This window comes from Callorhinus ursinus, unplaced genomic scaffold (genome assembly GCF_003265705.2).
Source record: "Callorhinus ursinus isolate GAN/ISIS: 27379988/994484 unplaced genomic scaffold, GSC_fseal_2.0 scaffold11, whole genome shotgun sequence".
NCBI lineage: Eukaryota > Metazoa > Chordata > Mammalia > Carnivora > Otariidae > Callorhinus > Callorhinus ursinus.
In genome coordinates, this window is record NW_027397073.1 from 26,544,816 (window position 1) to 26,565,337 (window position 20,522).

At 51.3% G+C, this 20,522-nt stretch overlaps 1 protein-coding gene across 2 annotated transcripts in view; it reads left to right on the forward strand.

Moving 5' to 3' along the window:
* Nucleotides 1-2,143: 2,143 nt before the first annotated feature.
* Nucleotides 2,144-20,522, forward strand: part of LOXHD1 (lipoxygenase homology PLAT domains 1) — a 149,374-nt gene continuing 130,995 nt past the window's right edge. For both annotated transcript variants that reach the window (XM_073897971.1, XM_025886803.2), the window contains exons 1-4: nt 2,144-2,273; nt 8,089-8,203; nt 14,537-14,617; nt 16,433-16,617. In XM_073897971.1, the coding sequence (XP_073754072.1) occupies nt 2,144-2,273; nt 8,089-8,203; nt 14,537-14,617; nt 16,433-16,617 (511 nt within the window). The remainder of the gene's footprint in view (nt 2,274-8,088; nt 8,204-14,536; nt 14,618-16,432; nt 16,618-20,522) is intronic.

The window sequence follows — 20,522 nt, forward strand, 5'->3', positions numbered from 1 at the left end:
CAAGCGATGCCATCCGGCCACTGTATGTCACCCTAGGCAGTACTCAGGGTCCCATCCTTCTCTTCCTGGATTGGATTGAACCCTGCCTTTCTTCAGTCACCGCCCACAGTGGTAAGACTACCTTTTCAGGCACACAGAATAGACCAGTGCTTGCTCTACGGGACGGTCATTTACATGGGAGGCAGTGCCCTCTTCTCTAGGCCACATGTGCTCAGAATGGTATCCGTTCCTTGTGTTTCCCTTGCACAGTGGGCCTTGTGTTCATGACTGCTTTATAGGTCTGCCTGCAATTTGCTCATGCACACATGTGTGCATGCATCCGCTGAACGGATGCTTACGAAGCCCACCGTGTGCCAGGCATATGATAGGTCCTGGGAGCCTAACAGGGAACAGGGAGGCATGATCTCTGCCCCTCAAAGAGCTTGTGGCTGGGAGAGGTGGTGGGGTGGTGGTGGTGGGCGATGGACAAGGAAACAGGCCCTTACAAGATAGTCCTCCCAGGAAATTTGAAGCACACAGATGATCCAGTGTGTTTACCTGTAGCTTCTGATGTGTTGCTGTGGGTTGGGCCCCACAAAGGAAGGAGGACACGTGGAGCCAGTCCTTGCAAATGGGACCCAAAGGAGGGCTTCTGGAACAATCTGAGATGATAGTAAAGCATTACCTGCCCCCCCCCCCCCGCCACACACACATCATGCTAAATAAGAGAGAAACCCTGATTAGGAGTCACAGGCATTTGGTGAGCCCTTACTGTGTTCCTGAGGCTTCTGCTTACTGAGCACTTTCTCCAAATGCTCAGTACGCCTTAATGGGTCATTATCCCCCTTCCACGGATGGAGAGCCAGGCGTCGTCCAAGGCCACACAGCCAGGAGGTGCTGAGCAGTTCTAATTCTGTCCAAAGACCTCATACTGCCAAGACAGGGATAAGAGTTCCAAGTAGATAGGAAATTTCTAGCATTTCGGGATTTATACAGAAATCTTACAACTCGGGTTGTAAGAAATCTTAATAAAATCTTAATTGCCTTAATAAAATCTTAACAAAATAAAATAAGCAAGGTAGAGGAGTCTAATGGTCCTAAGGGAAACTTTTCTTGCTGATTGAGGGTGGAGAGGGGCCTCTGGGCCCTGGTTCTCTTGCCCCAGCTCAGAATCCCGTGTGGGGCAGCATTTGGAGGAGTAAGGGCCAAGTGGCGTGGGCTCTGAGGGTTTGGCCCATTTCATTTGAAAATGCAGAAAGCAATGTGGGCAAACAGAGTTCTTGTTAAAACAGATGCCTGGCCTGGCCAGGCATGAGGGGGTCACCCATGATGCAGTGGGCCTCTCCAGCATCCATGGCTCTGGCCTGGCGATGCTGGGAACTCACGCCTCAGAAAATGCTTTGTGAATTGTCAGAGTGCTGGTCAGAGCCGCATCTCTGAAGGGCAGTAGGTTTCCACCAGCCAAATGGTCTCTTCCAGAAGCCAGCTGTCTCAAGGAGACGGAAGCAGAGAGATGGAACAAGAAGGATCCAGTAAGAACCTTGCCTGCTTCGTAAGGTGAGCAGAGGCATGAATAATGGAGAGAAACAGAGGCCTCTGAGTCCTGGGAGCTCGGAGGACTCGGGGCCCTGCCCTCTTCAGGGAGGCCCCGGGCCCTGGGGACATTGTTCACGGCCCTAGAATGCTGTGAGGTTACGGGGATCTCCAAGGGGGAGGCCCCCACCTGCCCCTGGGGTGACCCGGAGGGGCCCCAGGGGGCCCCCTTGCTATGGGGCCAGGTGGAGAAAAGATGCCAAGGGCTCGATGTCACCTGATTCTCCAGGAAGGGAGGAGAGGGGCGGGGTAAGGAGGACAGCCTGCCCTCAGTCCCCATGAATAAGAGATGAGGCCCAAGGTGAAGCCCCAGGGCAGGTGCAGGAGGAGGTGGCTGATGGGGGGGAGGGGGGCAGAGAGAGGGGCCAGGGACAGGAAGGGCAGAGATAGGGCACCGCAAGGCTCTGCTCCGTGGCCGGAGAGGACAGGTGTGGACACAGGGAACCCAAGCGTGGGCTCTGGGCCACCCAGAGGTGGGCACTCTCTCAGGGAGAAAGGGCCTCGGGGCCAAGAAAGTGCAAGGAGGTGGGCGCCGTGAGCCCGCAAGTGCCAGGAAGGGGCAGCGGGCAAAATGATGCCCCAGAAGAAAAAGAGGAGAAAGAAAGACATCGACTTTCTCGCCGTGTACGAGGAGGAGCTGCTGAACTACGCGTCGGAGGACGACGAGGTCGAGCTGCAGCATGAGTACTACAAGGCCAGAGGTGCGGGCGGCCGGCCGGGCGGGGCACACGGCCCTTCCCCGTGCGTGGAGGAGGGATGGCAGGTTCCGATGCAGCCTCGTGCCCCGGGACTGTCCTCCATCACCTGGGAGTAACGGGCAGGCATTCCACTGGGGTCCCCGCTGTAGAGTCAAGACCAGCTGCCCTTAGACGCAGACCTTATTGGCACAGATTAGACTAGAATGGCAGTGCCCACACTCTCCAGTGCTATACATCCCAAGCGCCAAGTTCCAGCCTGATCTCCACCCTGCAGCCTGATGGCCCAGAGCTCCCTGCTCTGCTCAGGCTGTGGAGGGGTGTAGGGTGTGGGGAGGGGCGTGCGGAGGAGGCCTGACCCCTCGCCACCTGCCCAGCGGGAGTGGGGTCTGCTGCCACCCTGGCGATGGAGAAGGGGTCTGGGGCCCACGTGGGGAGGGCACTCGTTCTGCACCCCGGGGCTTGTCCTTCTAGGCTCATCCTCCCCTGGGGTGTACGGGGGCTGCCTCAAAGGGCCCCCCTTCTTAGCAGGTAACCAGAGAGGGCTGGGCAGGGGTTTCAAGAGTTCGTTTTGGCCAGCAGAGGGTTTTTGTTGGTTTGGTTTGGTTGTGTTTTGGTTTTTTTTGCCTTTATAAATGTTCTGAAAGATTTTGACTGTGAGTGCCTGTAAGCTGTGGATGGCCGGTTTGTCACAGTCTCCACCGCTCCCTATCACTCAGATGAGATCTGTTCCACTCATTGGTGCTGCCTGCCTGGTCCCTGAAGGCATTACATTCTCAGGGCTGACTCTGAAGTGGCTTGCTAGTCCCTGGAAGCTCCAGATTCATTCATTCACTCACTCATTTGTTCATTTACTCATCCATCCATCCATCCATCCATCCATTCACTCATTCATTCATTCACCCATTCATCCATTCAGTCACCAGATATCTATTGAACGCCTGCCCTGTGCCTGCCCATGAGCTTGTTCTCCTTCTTCTTAACTTTGAAAGCCCAGCTCAGGGCCCCCTCTTCCACGGAGCCTTCCTTAATTCCAGTTCAACATGAGTTCCTTGCCTATATTCACTTCTTCATTGTTCCATTGCTTCACATAAGCCTGGTGTTGTTGGGCTTGTAGCTTCTTGAGCCTCAGCCACCCTGCCCCCCATGAAGGTGGAGCCTTGCTTTATTTGTCCTCTCTCCTCACCCAGCTCCCAGCACAGACCCAGGCTCAGAGAAGGTGGTCACCACATGGAGGCAGTGGTTCAGCGGGGGTCCCTTTCCTGGCACAGTGTCCTGGGTGCCTCTCGGAGTGGAGGTGAGGGCTGGCACAAGGCAGGCCTGGGACAGTGAGGCATTGCTGCCTTCCCCCAGTGCAGGCACCCCAAACTCAGACCAGTTAGTGGGAAGAGGTCTGTGGCTGAATGTGCGTGCAGCACCCTCGACAAGTACTCTCAGCTTCCGGGGTGGTCTCCCTAGCACACATGGTTGCCGGGGAGTGCATTCTCAACCTCCTGGTAGCCACTACCCTGTCCACTTCTGTTCAGGGGCTCTGCGGGCTCCAGTGTGACTATCTGGTCCCTCACATGTTTGCTCTTCTTTTTACCCTTTGTGAAGCCTTTTTTACTTCCATGCTCACATTTGATCTTGAAGATTCCTGAGAACAGTCAAGGCAGATGTGATTAGTCCCATTTCACAGGTTAAGGACTGAGGCCCTGGAACTTCAGTGACTTGAGCAAAGTCACAAGTGGGAGAGAGAACAAGAATTTCAAATACCCTCTCCCAAGGCAAGTCCCCACTTCACCTCTCAGTGCTGCCACATAGAATGACCCTCGGGGTGCTAGGTTCATGGAGAAGCTCTCCACTTGTCTTAATCAATGTAACCTTCACAACCACCCAAGGCGTAGGTTGCATTCTAGTCTTCTTTCTCAGATGAGGAAACTGAAGCATGGTGAAGCTAAGTAACTTGCCCAAGATCACAAAGCTCGTAAGTAGCAGACTCAGAATTTGAATCTAGCTGGTCTGGTTGGTGCTTGCTCTTGACTGTGGTGAAAACACTTGGAGAAGAGTAAATCGAGGTGAGTGCCACGCTGACATTTCTCAGAGACGTGGGCCCACAGGCTCTCCAGACAGGGCAGGACACTGGCAGTAAATGTGGAAGATGCGGTAGTCACACACCAACCCCGCGGTGTCACTACTACTCTCTAGAACAACATGTTTCCTGCTCCCGTTGAGCTCTGGGTTCTTGCATTACCGGGGTGAGTGTGATGGGGAAGAAGAAGAAGGAAAAGAAGAAAGCCTAGGTTTCCCTCTCTGTTCCTCAGGCCACCTCCAGGCTACACTGGAGTTCACAAACAGCCGGAGGGAGCAGAGTGGCTCCCTCAGTGCCCTGAGGGAAGGCTGAGCCCAGTGCATTGGTCTCTTTCCTGGCTAAGACGGGCCCCTGAGGGGAAGAGAGTGATTCATATCAGAATGTGAGATACAAGGGACCTCAGAGGCCATCCTGCACAAGCTTCCAGCCCTGGGACACTCTCGTCTTGTGCATCTCAGACAGGGGTTGCCAGCATCTGTAGGGGTATGGTATCCCAAGGCAGCCTCCCCAAGAATATTGTTAATGGGGATAATGGCAAGCATGATGATGATGCTGTTGATGTTGGCGATGGAGAGGATGATGACCATGAAGGTGATGATGGTGATGACGTTGACAATGACCATGAAGGTGATGATGATGATGATGATGATGATGACCATGAAGGTGATGATGAGATGGTGATGATGCTGGCAGTCTACCACTTAAGGAATATGTATCTTTCATCTGACTGTGGAAGAGTGTCTGTAAGATAAGTTCCCAGAAGTAGAAATGCTTGAGTCAATGAGAATGAGCACTGAAAATTTTGTTTTATCTGATTTAATCCTTCTCATAATCCTTCAAGGAAGAGATTATTCCTGCTACAGAGATGAGGAAATTGAGGTTCCGTGGGAAATTTGGTTGAAATCACATAAGCAGTAATGATAGAATTGGGATTCAAATATTGGTCAGTTTAGCTCCGTAATCTACATTCATTTCACTGACTGATTCATTCATTCATTTTCTCGTTCATTCTCCCAGGTAATTATTTATTGTGCTCTTCCTGCTTGCCAGGGTCTGTGCTAGGAGCAACACCGTGGTGCCCTTGATAATTCTTTGTGCTGATCAGTGCTCTTTGGGGCCCTCCCCTCTGGAGCCAAACAGAATCTTATGTTTTCCACGGGACATTTGTCCTCCACAAGATAGTTCTTCAGCTATCTGAACGGAGTTTTTAATTAAAATTTTTAAATTAAGGAGTAATACATACACAGTACAAAACTTTCATAAAGGTACCACCTGATGACTTTTCATGTATGTGCATGCTTGTGGAATTACCATTCAGATCAGGACACAGAACTTTTCCAGCCTTCAGAAAGTTCCTTCACTCTCCTTCCCAAAGGTAACAGCTCTCCCAGTTCTATCAGTATAGATTAGGTTTTTCCATTCTTGAACTTCAGATAAACAAAACCATACAGTATACACATATTTGTGTCTAGCTCCTCTTTCACTCAACATTCTGAGAGATTTACCCATGTTGTGACTTGCTATATAGTTTGTTCTTTTTTGGGTACTATTGTATTTTATAAATACATCATTTATTTAACCATTCTATTGCTGGTGGGCATTTGGGTTATTTCTGGTTTTTAGCTATTATGCATAAAGCTGCTACAAATCTTGTACACATCTTTTGATGGACACGTGCACTCATTTCTTTTGGATTTGTAATTAGAAGTAGAATTGCTGAGTCATAGAATGGGCATATGTTTAGCTCGTGGTGCTTGAACCAATTTACACTCCCACCAGCAATGTGTGAGAGTGCCAGTAGCTCCACATTTTTGTCAACACTTAGTATTGTCGGTCTTTTTAATTTTAGTCATCCTGGTGGGTATATGGTAGTATCTCATTGTAATTTCAATTTGCATTTCCCTGATGAATAATGATGCTGAGCACTCTTCCATATGCTTATTGACCACTTGGGTATCCTCTCCTAGGACATGCCTGTTTAAGTCTTTTGCCCATTTTCCAATTTTATTGAAATACAATTTTATTGAAATATAATTACCTCATAATAAAATGCACCTATTTTAAATGTGCTGTTTGACAGGCATTGAAATATGTATACATCTGTATAACCATTAGCACAATCTATATATAAAGCATTTAAATTATCCCCCAAAGTTTCCTGTGCCCCTCCTTAGTCAGTTCCCTCTGCTTCCAACTCCAGGGCAACCATGTTCTGCTTTCTGTTAAAATAGATTAGTCTTTTCTAAAGCTTCATGTAAATAACATTATAGTGCATAGGGTTTGTGTCTGACTTCTTTTGCTCAGCATAACCTGCTTGAGATTCATCTATATCACATATGAGGGTAGTTCATTCCTTTTTGTTGCTGAGTAGTATTCCATTGTATGGATATACCACAACTTATTTATCCATTCATCTGTGCTTGGATTTTTAGGTTGTTTCCAGTTTAGAGTTACTATGAATAGAGTTGCTATGAACATTTGTATGTAGGTCTTTGTGTAGACATGTTTTTATTCCCCTTGGATAAATACCTAAAAATGGAATGTCTGGATGTTATGGTAAGTGTGTGTTTATCTTTAAACAATTTGCTGCCCATTAAAAAAATAGTGTGGTATCTGTTTTCCTTACTGATTTGTGTGAATTCTTTACATCTTCTGAGCATGAGTCCTTTGTTAGATATATGCATTCCAAATATCTTCTAGTTTGTGACTTGCCTTTTCATTCAGATAATGGGCTTCATTTCAATAAGTCCAATTTATCAATTTTTTTATGGCCGATGTGCTATTTAAGAAGGAGCTGTGTGCCCTTTGAGGCAGCTTCCTCGTCCCTCTCACACCCCGGACTCTCCTTTCCTCCAAACCACACATCTCCAGACCCCTGTCTCCTTTCTCATGTGATGTGGTCCCGGAATTTCCACCGTGCTTCTCATCCTTCTGTGGACAGTTTGGAAATGCCCCTGTGTACGTGCAAAGCCACGTGGGCAACACTTTAGGTCTGGAGTTGTCCCAGGGAGGAATCCAGGGCTTGTCTACAGATCAGGCACCGCTGTAGTGTAGACTATGAAGAATTAAGGGTTTGCTTATCACAAGAGACAAGGAGTTGTGCAAACATACTGCTTCCTCTCTTGTCTCGCAGTGCCTTGATTGGGATCTTCATCAGAACCAGGGATTTCCAAAGAAAAGGCATTAATAGCAAACAGTAGAAGCTTCTAGGAACCAAAGAGCGGAAATCAGTGCCCCTGTCAAGAAAGGAGCCCTGGCGAAGCTCTCTGCATCACTCAGCTCTGGGATAGCTCATCCTGGGCCTGCAATGGTAGTGCTCAGAAGGTCAGGGGAGGTGAGGGCTGGCAATGCAACTGCATTCATAGAGAGGAGGGTGAGAGCAGGGGCAGGCTCTGAAGGCCATGTCTAGGAGGCATCTGGATGCTGTGCTGCAAAGATCACGGACTAGGTGTCCCGAGGCCCTGGGCTGGGCTCCAGTGATGACACTGGGTGCTGTGTGACCCGCCCCTGCCGTCCTACAGGTTCCTCACCTGTAAAATGAGCATGCACCATTAAATAGGTTTGGTCTTACAGCAGAACTGGGTGTGGGTCTGACCCTGCCTCAGAGGTTTATGGGCTGTAACAGGGGTGTATAGAGACCTTTCGCCTGGGTATCCCCTGCGGAGCTGACAGGAGCTCTGGCTTCTCCAAGCCCATGTAGGATCCTGGGTTTTCTGATAAGCCTGTGATCTGTCTTCTTTTCTCCTCCAGTGTATGAGGTGGTCACAGCCACGGGGGATGTTCGTGGTGCAGGGACAGATGCCAATGTTTTCATCACCCTTTTTGGAGAGAATGGGCTCTCTCCCAAGCTCCATCTCACCAGCAAGTGAGTACCAACTTGGCCTTGGTGGGACTGTGGGCCGCTAGTTGGGACTGATGCAGTTCTGGAACCCAGGGAGAAGACCCGTGTGTCCACAGGCATATTAAGTGGCACGGGGCCTCTGCTAACGACAGACCACATGTCAACTGGGTCCTTCCCAGTGATCTCCCGTCAACCTTCCTGTTGGTGTTCGTGCGAAGTAATGCCCACTTTGGATCTCCGAATTCCCAAGAATCATATTAGCTGTCCCTTGCTGTGGGAGAAGACACTCAGGACCAGGAACCCTGGGTCTGGGTCCAGCTTTACCACATAGTTGCCATGTCACTTTGGCCAAATCTCTTTGCATCCAAGGCCTTGGCTTCCTCATCTAGCATCTGGGAGTGATCTTAGCCCCTTTTACAAAAACCACAGGGCGGTTGAGAGGAGGAGACAAAATCATGCATTCAAAGGAGCCAGGAGTTTAGGATGCTCTGCGCCTGTGTCTCTCCTAGGGCTCACCATCACACAGCACCTGCCTGCCAGCTAATGCATGCTCGAGTCCGCCACATGGCCTTCTTGTGTGTGTACTTGTGCGTGTGTGTTTGTGTAGATGTGCTCTGTGTGTGTGTTTGTGTGTACGCTTTGTGTCCTCCGTGTCATTTGTAATCCATTAACAACAGGGGCTGCTGCCTCTTCATTTTGATCCTCTCCCCTGACCACACACCAGTGCACACAGATATACCCAGAGCAAAACATGGGGACACGTTAGCAGGGTCCTACAATTCCAGAGCTGTCTCGGGGCTAGAGCACTGTTGTAGACAGCTGGTTTGCGATCTGTGCTGAACAGAACTGGGGATAGGTCAGCCGATTCTGAGCCCACTGTGCCCCCATCCTTCCTTCCTCCACAGTAGCTCGATTTATGGTTGTCTTGCCCACCAACTTTCTGAGTCAGATTTTATTTGCACCAAGAGTCCTATAGCCAAGAAAAATGTGAAAATCCACTAAATTTATTTCAACTCATTCCTGGGGAAACTGAGGCCTCAGGAGGAGGGGAGATGAGCTCTGAGTCATAGAGCTTCTAGATGGTAAAGCTGGTCCTCAAACCCCAGGGGATGTGGACCTTTTCCTCGAGCACGGGCCCTGTGGCCCGGAGGGTGTGCGGGAGCTTCCCCTCCAGGCCTCCTGAGCCTCCAGGCTGTGACCTCCTGTAGGGTGGGGGCAGGGGGGGGGCGGTAGGGGAGGCTGTGGAGCGGTGGGGCCCCCAGGCCAGGACATCCACAAACTCTGTGCTTCGCAGACTGACCCGGCCCTGCCCCCAGGTTTGCCCTGAGCGTGGGCTGTGGCCTAAAAGTGGCCTCATCGAGGCCGGCGTAACGTCCAATTTTGTCCATTTCCGCAGAACAGGGTACCCGCCTTCTTGTACTGCTTACCCTGCAGAGTGACTGGCTTGCGGAAGTCTTTCTCTCCAGTGATGTGGGCACGGTAAAGAGAAGACATGAAATGCCCATCCTCTGCCATGAGACCTCCCCAGAGAGCACTACTCTAGGGAGAAGCCACTAGGCTCTGGGAAATCAGCCCGGGTGGTTACTGGAGTCCCCCGCCTGCCTCTCTTAAACAAAAAGAACCGTTTTCTCCTTTCAAGGTGGTTCCTCACTGTTTTTCCTACTTTCTTGCACCTAGTACCCTCGCTCTTTCCCCCCCCACCCCCCACTGTTTCCATTTGTCAAAACAGCCTCTCGGGAAGGTCCCAGAGTCACCCTTCATAAGCCAGTAGGCAGGTTTGTCACTGAGTCCCCCTTCCCAGGAGCGTGAATTCCAGGGGCAGAAGGGAAGACTGCATCATGGCAGAGAGAGGGACAGGGTCAAGAGGTCCCCAGGTGTCACACGTCAGCCAACATCTCAACGCCAGCTCCACGGACAGAAATCAGCAACCCCCCCCCGCCCCCCCCGCCGCCGCCCCATGACTCAGCAGGTCTCTCCGTACCTGTGTCGTGCTCCGGGTTGGGCAGCAAGGGCACAGGTCTGGCCCGGACCCCGGTCGGCCTGGCCTGGAGGGCTCTGCAGGAGCCCAGGGGGAGCAGGAGGGTTCAGAGGTGGGGCTCATTTTGTAGCCCCCGCTGTCTGTCCTGGGAGGCTGGGGACGTGATGTGCAGAGGGATGCCAGGTGGAGTGGACGGTGAGGGGAGGTCGGCTTCATCCCTCCGGCCCCTCTCCCAGGTGCTTGCAAACAGTCAGAGCCCCGTAAGTGCTGCGTTGTCAGGGCGGCCAGAACGGGACTTTACAGGGAAGGGCAGGTGATCTGGGCCTCGGGTAGTGAAAGAGACTCAGATGAGAGAGGAGCAGGGGGAGGGTACTTTAGACCCCAGGGATCAGCTTGCAGACACACAGTGGCGGCAAGGAGCCAGGAGGGGAGGACCGGGCTTTAGAAGGCCTTGCTTACAAGCTGATCAGCAGAGGCCCGACCTACAACATGGCCAAGAAAGATTAACTTGGCCGCTGTGAGACCTGAGGAAGTGTCTGCAGAGAGAGTTGCAAAGACACAGTCCTCGCCACCTAAGATGCTTTCAGTTCAAGGTGGAGACCTTGGGCCTGGGAGGGGAACACCGCTTTCCAACGAATTCTGGGCAGCTCGAGGAACCCAGACGCCGAGGGCCGCAGAGGTCACCTTGCTGTGACATTTAGAGGCAGACGTTCCAGCCCACCCTTCGCCCCCACCCCTGCCCTGGGGTCTGGCTCCCAATTTCTCATCTCGCTGTGGGCTGCTGTTCCCTCCTCGAGGCCCTACCTCACCCCAAAGCCAACTCGTGTGTCAACTGGCACCCAGCTCCTTTTCCTTGCTTTACACACACGCGCGCACACACACAGAGGCTACAGGGTGTTTTGAGTGTATAGACTTCCCTGATACTCAGGGCACCAGAGCGAGTTCCCAGCACAGCAATGCAAACGCCTTGAAATGGAATCTTAGACAGATTCTGACCTCTGAAGATTAAGCCCCTGCCTACCCTGGAATTTCTCCCTGGCTGCTTTCTCCAGGGCGTGTGGCCACGCCCCCTCCCTCCACCTTCCTCTCCTGCGTCTCCCACGCCCTCTCTATTCTCTCCTCTCTCTGTTCCCGCCCTGGCTTCTGCCTTTTCTCCTGTGCCCCTGGACTTCACCTGCCTCCCACCTGGCCTTTCAGAATGTTTATTTCCCAATACAAAATAATTCTGCTGCAATTGTCTGGTGCCTGATGTTAACATGCTGACTGTTCTGACCCTCGTGGTCCGGTGTCTGACTCCTCAGTACACACGGGGTCCTCTGTTAGGCAGCAAAGAGAGTGGCACGTTCACTTGGGTCCCCTGTCAGCTGACCTCCACCCCGACCCCACACCATGTGAATGTCAACAGCCATGGCTCCCAGGGGAAGGCCCCATGTTCTGGGTGCCCTTCCCTGTTACCCAGGACCACCCCCAGCACTGGGTCACATGTTCAGAATATGGCAAAAGGATGGGATCTCATGCATCTTCTGGAACACGGTTCTCCTGTTGAGAATTCACCGTCTGAGTGTTGGAGAACGCCTGGCATTTTAGCCCGCTAGCTCTGCCAGGTTGGCAGCTAAAATGCCCTGTGCGGCCTTCACAGGCTCTCCTGGGTAGGGGTCCCCGCTGAATGGGCAGGCCCCGGGCAGGCAGGGAGCTGCTGACTGTATTAGCCTTCATTTGCTGAGCGGCCAGGAGCCATGGGGCAGCCACATTCCCCCACAAGGGAACGTGAAGAAGTCTGCATTTCTCATGTTTCCTTTGCCGGGGGATCCTCTGTCCTTTGGTACTTCTCTCTTGCCTCCAGTCAGTTCTCTGAAACCAACCGATATTGCCTTCTGACTTCCCAGAGGTGGGCATTTCAGAATCTGACCTGGTGGGTGGCAGTTGGGGCTTCTTTGGGATTATCCTGGCCCCTCTCTGCAAGAAGAGAGTCCGGGTAGGTCTGTCTCTGCAGTCCCTCCCTTCCTTCCTCTGGAGAGAGGCCCTGCCAGGGAGATGTTGGGCCCCATCGCATGAGCTCTGCGGACAATTGCTCCACATCCTGTGATACCCTGGAACACTCCGCTGGGGTCCGGAGACCCTCTGCCCATCGTGGTAGACCTCTCTCTCCTGGTCTCCCTCCTTCCACCTCGCTTTCTAACATTTGTTGTCCGAGGGACAGTAAAGCGCCATGGTCAACTATTAACAAACACACTGGGACGTCCGAATGCACGTGCCACCTGGTCAAGGGCACAGGGCCTTTCTGAAGGTTAAAGGCAGCTGTCAGAGCTTCTCCAGAAGGGGCTGTGGTCAGAGGCTCCTCAGGACACCAGCTGCTTTCCCTCCAAATCGCCCCCCTTCCCCCTGCTCATCAGCATTGGCTGCTTCCCAAATTCCAGGCCCCGCAGCAGATTAAGCCTGACCATCCTCAAACCCGTCCCCGAGGATTCACGCCAGGCAGCTGCAGGCCGTGGGGAGCGGGGGCTGCGGAAACGGGACTGCGCTGTGTTTGTGATTGCAAATCAAGATGCGTTCCCTTCGGAAAACTTAAAAGAAATGTATACAGACAAGAATAAATAACCAACATTTCATAATAGTCTTACCATCTAGACACGATATTTTTGGATAAATCCTTCCACTCCATTGTTTTTAAATGCAGTTGGCATCCTGTTGTGTTGGTTGTTCTGTTCACACATTCTATTTTTAATCTGCTTTTTCTTTTAAGCCTATATCATAAGCCTGTGTCTGTTCTATTAACTCTTCTTTTATAACAGGAGTTTTTGACGGCTGCATGATATTCTTCCACACAGCTTGCCAGGGCCACTCTTTCCTAGGTCGATGTAGAGATATAGAGACTTTTGTCTCTTCTAAAAATGTATTTCCTTATCTCATGTTGAAACAGAAAATACCTCCTATTCACTTCTTTCCCGTTCACACAATCCCAAGGCACAGAATCGATGTTCATGTGTTTTCCACACCATGGCACACCATGTAAGAAAACACGGGCTGTGTCATTATTCACTGTTGGAAGTGAGGTTCTGACAGGTATGTGCAGCAAGCCTGCAAATGGGTCCTTTCACTCGAACAAAAATCCAGAAATTTCTAGCACTTTCTCCTCCTCACCCTCTGTGCCCAGACCTCAACTTGTCCCCTGACAAGGCTGCCTCTGTGTATGCTTATCACCTGACTTCATGAGCTCTGCCTGCTTTAGGAAGGCCTGAGGCCTCATGCCTCATGATGTGCCCACCTTCAGGAGACTTCTCAGGACAGACTGTTTGCTAAAGTGGGCCTGTTTGCAGGACCACAGCTTCCGAGTCCGTAGAACCTTACAAGCCTTCTGTGGCTGAGAGAGTGGGAGCCTTGTTGCCTTAGAGAGAAGGTTCTTCACTTCCCTCTTTATTTGGAAACACAGTAATGGCCAATAAATAGGCATGTGTGTTTCACGCTTTTCTTTTCCTGGGGGCTGTGTGCTGGTGCTGGGAGCCCCAGCTGGGGGCCCGGGGGGACGTCCACAGCTCTCCGGCTTCACTGTGGGGGCAGGAAGAGCTGTAAGCAGGCTCCACTGGCAGCGTCCCAGCCCACACAGAGGACGCAGCCGATGTCCACACGAGATTCCAGCTTCTGCTCCCGGAGGACTCTGTGGTGAGGCTGCTCCTGCCCTCCTGTGTCTAAGCTGATGGAATCTAGGACGCTCCTGAGTTTGGACTCACCCGGGCAGCTCGTTGAGGAACATCTCAGGTGTATTTGCTTCTGTTCACACCATCTGTGTAATGCCAGATATGTATTCCCTCACCGCCCCACTCCCTTGGTTGCTGGTTTGGGTTGAATGTTTCCTTCCTTGTTGGAATGGCAGGACGGTGGACCACAACCCAAGGTCTGCATCCGCTTGGGGCTGCCATTGCAATTTCCCCCAGCAAGAGCAAGGCAAGTGAGGAGAGGCCCGGGGGCCTGCAGACCCAAGAGCACCATGGCATTCACTGTGCCTGCCTTCTTCCTCCACTGTCCCAACTCAGAGCAACCAGAGCCCGTTGGGTCATGACTTTGGAGATCCAGGTTCTGGTCCCAGCTCTGCTACCAGCTAGCAGAGTCCCTGTTTGTAAAATGGGGCTAATATTGCCCACCATACTTGTCCTAGTGACACACGGCAAGCATCACAGGACAACTTGACTGTGAAAGCAAGGAGTGAATACTAACCAACCTCGCCCTCTGTTGGAAAGGATTCTTAGAATGGGAGCAGTGCCTCGTAGCACCTCCCAAGACTGGGACGGTGGAGGAAGAAGGGGGTTGCCAGCCCTTGGCTCTCCTCCCGGGCTTGTGAACCAAGTGCAAATCTGTGCTAACTGTGCACACGTTCATTGTAGGAGTGAATCTGCCTTTGAGAAAGCCAACGTCGACGTGTTCCGGGTGAGAACCAACAATGTGGGCCTCATCTACAAAATCAGGTAGGATTCTGGCCCCTGACCAGGGAGGGAGTGAGAAGAAGGCCAGTAGATTAGGGACTGACGTCACTACTGACACTTTCTGGGTGTTGATTATTCCCTGATGTCATTTGAGGGGTGACTGAAGGCCCAAATCTTTCCCACCCACCCCAAACTCGCCCATTAGAGATTCACTTCCTTGGGTTAAGACAGTTTGAGACGCTGTCTCACAAACTTGGGAAATCAGCTCTGAGAGGCACGAACACAGTGGTCAGGAGCCAATTCTGAGTCCGGATCACTGTGGTTCAAATGTCTGGCCCGCCATTTGCTAGCTGTGGGACTTCAGACAATTCCTCTCTTAAGCCCCACTTCCCTCACTTGTAGTAACGAGGTAGTGAGGACTCAGTGAGTTAGTGCTTAGATAGTAGCGGGCACTCAGCACGGGTTAGAGATGCCAGGTCACGTTGCAGGATGCCTCTTGTTGCCCTCTGGGGGTGTGAGCATGTGGGGAAGGAGAACTCTATCAGCCTGGTTGCCAAGGAAGAGCCTTCAGTTGCCCTCCCTGTGCCCCCTCCCTCCCGACTACCCATGCCCATTCAAGTTCACGCCCATTTGTCAGGATGTCAAGGTCATCTGTGGTCTGCTTGCACCCAGGCTAGGGCCTGGATGGGGGTCAAATGCTTCCTCAGTTCAGTCCTGATTTGTCTTCCTCCCACTAGAAAGTATAAGACCACGAACTTTCCTGGGGAAGTAAGGGACACAGGAGGGCCCTGGCACTGGCTGTGTGACGAACAGGGAAGGGGAGGGTCGGGAGAGGGTGTTGGTGTGGGGAAAGGCAACTATTACTCTGAGGTCCTACTGTGCTGGGCTCTCTGACAGGCAGAGACATGCATCCTCGTGTACACCATCAGTCCGTCCGGAATGTGCTGTCTTGAGTTTGTGTGTCCCACAAATAGCAAAGATAGGGCCTCACTGCAACGAGCAGGGAGGAGACGCTTGGTGCAAAGTGAGGCCATCCAGAGGTCAAGGTCGGAGGAGACACTGACCTCAGAGGAAAAACTGGGCCTGCCAAAGCCTGAGGGGGACTGTAGGAAGTGGGGGAAATTTGGGAGGCCAGATTTTTGAAGAGTGAGGATCTGTGCTGCCGGATACAATGGACCCAGGCCACGTGTGGCTACTGAGCACTTGAAATGTGGCTGGTCCAAATTGAGATGCACTGTAGGCATATATAGACACACTAGCTTTTTGAAAATTTAGTAAAAGAAAAGAATGTCAAATATCTCATTAGTAAATTTTCACATGGTTAGGTGTTGAAGTGATAAATGGATGAAATAGAATACATTATTAAGATGAACTTCCCCAGTCCTTTTTCTTCTTTTTTAATGTGGCTACTAGAAAATCTAAGCTTACGTACATGGCTCACACATGCAGCTCGTGTGATATTTCCACGGGGCCACGTCAGTCTAGATGGCCAGGGGGCATCAATCTGGGTGGTGGGACTAAGGTGAGTATCTGGGGGGGTAGGTCTGGGGGTCTGGGGGCCAGAGAGGGAAGGGAAGCTCAAGATGGTCCTGCCGCAAGCCTAGGCAATCCCGGATTTTCTGTGGAAGGCGTTATTACCTTGCTGGTGATGTAACCATGTAACACTCATTAATAAGCACCTCTACCTTGCAGGGTATTCCCATTTTGCAGATGAGGAAGTTGAGGTTCGAGGGGTAAAGCAACCACAAGAACAAAATGATGGAACCCCTCTTTGGAGTGAACATTTGGGTATTCCAGTGTGGAAGGGGTGTTGTCTCCGTTCTGCCAATGACGTGTGGGTGTCTGCTTCCGCCCCAGGATCGAGCATGACGACACGGGCCTGAATGCCAGCTGGTACCTGGATCGTGTGATTGTCACCGACATGAAGCGGCCTCACCTCCGTTACTACTTCAACTGCAACAGCTGGCTGAGCACGGTAGAAGGTGACCGCCAGCGGTGCCGTGACCTGCTAGCCAGCTTCGACCCCATGGACGCTCCCCGAGGTCAGTGCCGAGGCCGGCCTGCCGGCCATCCCTCCCTGCCCCAGGCTGGCCCGTGCCTCTCTCTTGCTCTGGCCAGTCCCCTGTCCCCTTTGCCACTCCTCCAGGGTCCTCCTGTTGGCTAGGGCCCGGCTGAAGCCCCATCTCTCCACGTGGCTTTCCCAAGAGCCAGCTTATGTGCTCTGGGGGTTCAGGGGAAGGGGAAAGCGAGAGGACCGGACGCATGACTGAGGGGTGGGGGCAGTTCTCAGCACGTCCTGGGTTTTCGACAACTCTCGCTGATAGGTACCCGCCGAGCGTCCTCTCTGAGGTCAAAGGAGCTGTCCCTGCCATCCTGTTTCTTTGCCGTTCTACTGATGCCCAAAGGAAGGGGAGCTACGGCCAGGGCGTGGCGGATAAGAATCAGAACTCACGGCTTCCAGGGCGTCATCAGGCCGTCCCCATCTCTTCCTAATTTTATGAGGAGGGAAACAACTAATTTCAAGTGCATCAGAGGCCTTAAATTCAGTCATTTTAGCTCCACGGGAGGCAGGGGGACAAATCATGGAAGAACACACACCATATCCCATGACCTATTTTATCACACTTTTTTCCCCTAAAGTGCTGACCTCACCCTACCTCATTATTGGACATATTTGCCTTTCCAAAAGAGGAGACATCACATGTGGGTACCACCATCACAACACCTTGCTTGCCGAGAGTCATAGGCCATCGGAGGGAAAGGCATTTGGTAGCCAGGGAAAGTGCCTTTGCCAGGGTCACTCAGCAAAGCAACAGAGGGGAGGCGCACCCCTTAGACCCGGCCATCCAACACGTGCCCCGTGGTCTCCAAATCCCATCCTCTCTTGCAACCCAGCTGGGCAGAAGGAAACATACCCCTTGTCCCACTGGGCTTCAGCTCTCCTTTCTCTGTCTACCTCTGACTTTCTACCTTCTAGCTGACCTTGAACTTGCCTCGTTCCTCTGTGGCCCCCATCATCATAACTTGCAACATCACTGTTTCTTTTCTTAAAAGGATATGTTATTGATCTTTCTCTTCTTAACAAAAGCCAAATTTGATCGTTGTAGAGAATTTAGAAAACGGAGACACGTGCAAACATAAAAATAGGAATGCCTGTAATTCTATCACCTGGATAAACATCACTGGTGACATTTTTGTGCACTCATTTCTAGTCTTCTCCATGCATTTCTAGTCTTCTCCATGCACGTATAGTTTGAAAGAATGGGCTGGTACATCCTGTTTTAGAGCATGTTTGTTTCTATGCCATTAAATACTGCTCGACACCCCTGCTTGCCATGGCTGTAGGGAGGTACCATCTTGGACTCACTGATCCCCTTAAAGAGACTTAAAGTCTTCTGATCACCTCGTTAAACAAGAGTTTAACTCTCTTTGTTTTTCACCTGGAATTATACCAACTTGATGTTTGGTTGCCGCAGAACGTCTCTGATGATCAAAACGGGGAAGATAATTATTTCTTCATCCATGCAGTTTGATAGATGAAAATACTTTAAGACATGGGATGTGGGCAATAATAGAAGGGGACATTTTAAGTGTATATTTCACCCCTTCACGACCCTCCAAGACATGGTGGTTCATTAGTTGGATAGCCTTGCTCCCCTCTCCCCACCCCCAGGACCATCTCCTGAAGTTCTGGCTGATAGTTAGCTGGAACCTTCTTTCATTCCTGCTCTTCAGGGAGGGTAGGTGTTCTAGGCTGACTGACTGACCCTTTGACAGAGGTGATCAGAAGGTAGTGGCAGGGGTGGATGGGCTGGACCTTGATCAGGTTTCTAGATGGTTCCCCTACAAGGGATCTCGTATATCAGGCTTAAAGACACAGGCATGAGGGGAGCTTGCCCTACCTGTGGGTGTCAGTGAGCTGCAGAGCTTTAGGACTTCTGCCCTGGACAAGACTGTCACCCTCCACTGCATGGCACAGTGCCTGACTTTTGCCATGGAGATGACTTTTACCTCTCTAGGGTTCTCTTTAAATGTGGGAAAGTGCCCAATATCTTCCTAAGCCGTTGGGGTGAATGCCTGGTCAGGGCCACCCTCTTCCTTTGCGGATCCCACTCTGGCAAAGGTAGGCATGAGGAAGGAAAGGGACAGGAGGTTGCAAAAGAAGGGGGTGGATGACGGCCAACTCACAGTTGTGTGGGTGGAAGGTCCTAGAGACAAGTTCAGTTTCTCACTGGTTCTCAGTTGGTTGGTAAAAATCTCTGCATCTGACACCCTAAGGAAACCAGGCATCAGGGCCAACCCAAACATTTCACCTTTTGGTTTCCTCTGTGTCTGATTGCCAGGCCTTGGGGATCTGTCACTGGGGTGAGGGGAGACAGGTTGTTGTGTCCCCTCAACCACTGGAGGTTTCCAAACCCCAGCCACTCACGTTCCATCTTCAAGATTTTTGCTTTATTCAAGTACAACAACTTCCTTTATTATTTACTTATTCTTCTTCTTAAGCTCACTTTTGGCAACTTGTCTATTGTCTTGTAAGTCAGTTTAAGAAGAAAGTGGATATTATTATCACAAAAAAAAACCCTGTTATTGGCTATAAATATCAGGTATACATCAGCACATATTAAAACAAATGCACAATGGTAGATAACCCCCCTGTATCACCGTTAGCATCCCACGTGCCACCAGTGGCGTGCAAACTGAGCACCGGGAAACAGTACCAGCCCTGATCTGTGAGGAAGGGAAAGTAGAAATACGGAGGAGCGGAGGAGGGCTGGTAAGATATCTGGGCTCTCCTCTTCATGAGTCCTGGCTTCACTCCATCCCTACCACACCTCTGGGGGAGGCAAGGTGAAGGAGGGCGGGCAGGTGTTGGTTACACAGATGGGTTAACTGATGCTCAGAGAGGTGGTGATTCATCTAACATCAAACAGCCGACCACAGATGGAGCTGACACTAGAATGCAGGGCTCCTAATTCTTGGAAGAGGCTTCCTGCCTGTCCCTGGGCAGGGCAACCAGCCTGGCCCCTAAGAGATCAGGGCCTGAGGGGTCACAGCTAGGGCTCATCGAGGGCAGAAGGACCAGTCTCCTACGGTCACAAGAATCCCTTTCACAGCGTACATCCCCACCGGTTACTTCTCCAGCCTTGGTTTGAATCTAGCCTTTCTTGAGCGGTGGACAGCTCCCAATCACCCAGCCGTTCCAGTGCTAAGTGGCACTGGTTGTCAGAAAGATCTGCGGGAAATTAAACCCCAAACGGTCTCCCTGGCACTTCCTCTGCTTGTCTGTTGCAGGCCTCTGCTGACAAACACCCTGTACATTTTCCTGTCTGCCCCTCAACCGTGTGAAGACAGGCTGCTCTTGGCTTCTCTTGGGGCACATGTCCAGCCTGCCTCGCTGAGCAGCTCTGGTTTGCCAGGGCTCCCCAAGAATGTACCTCCTAGACAAGAGCCCTGTGTTCCAGATGGGGGCTCCTCAGAACAGAGTGCACAGGCCTCCCTGACTCCATCAACCTACTTCTTTTTAAAATTATTATTGTGGTAAAACATATAAAATTCACTTTCTTAACCATGTTTAAATGTCTAATTCAGTGGCATTAAGTAAATCCACAATGCTGTGCAACCATCACCACCATCCACCTCCGGAACTTCTTCATCTTCCCCAACTGAAACGCTGTCCGCATAAAATAATGACTCCCTGTTCCCATTTCCTCCAGCTCCAGGGAACCTCTGCTCTACCCTCTGTCTCTATAATAATTTGACTCCTTAGGGATCTTATATAAGTGGAATCATAGACTATTTGTTCTTTTGTGACTGGCTTATTTTACTTTAGCATAATGTCTTCAAGGTCCACCCATGTCACAGCATGTGTGGGAACTTCATTTCTTTGTAGGGCTGAATAATAGTCCATTATATGCCTAGACCCTGTTTTATTTACCCATTCAACGGT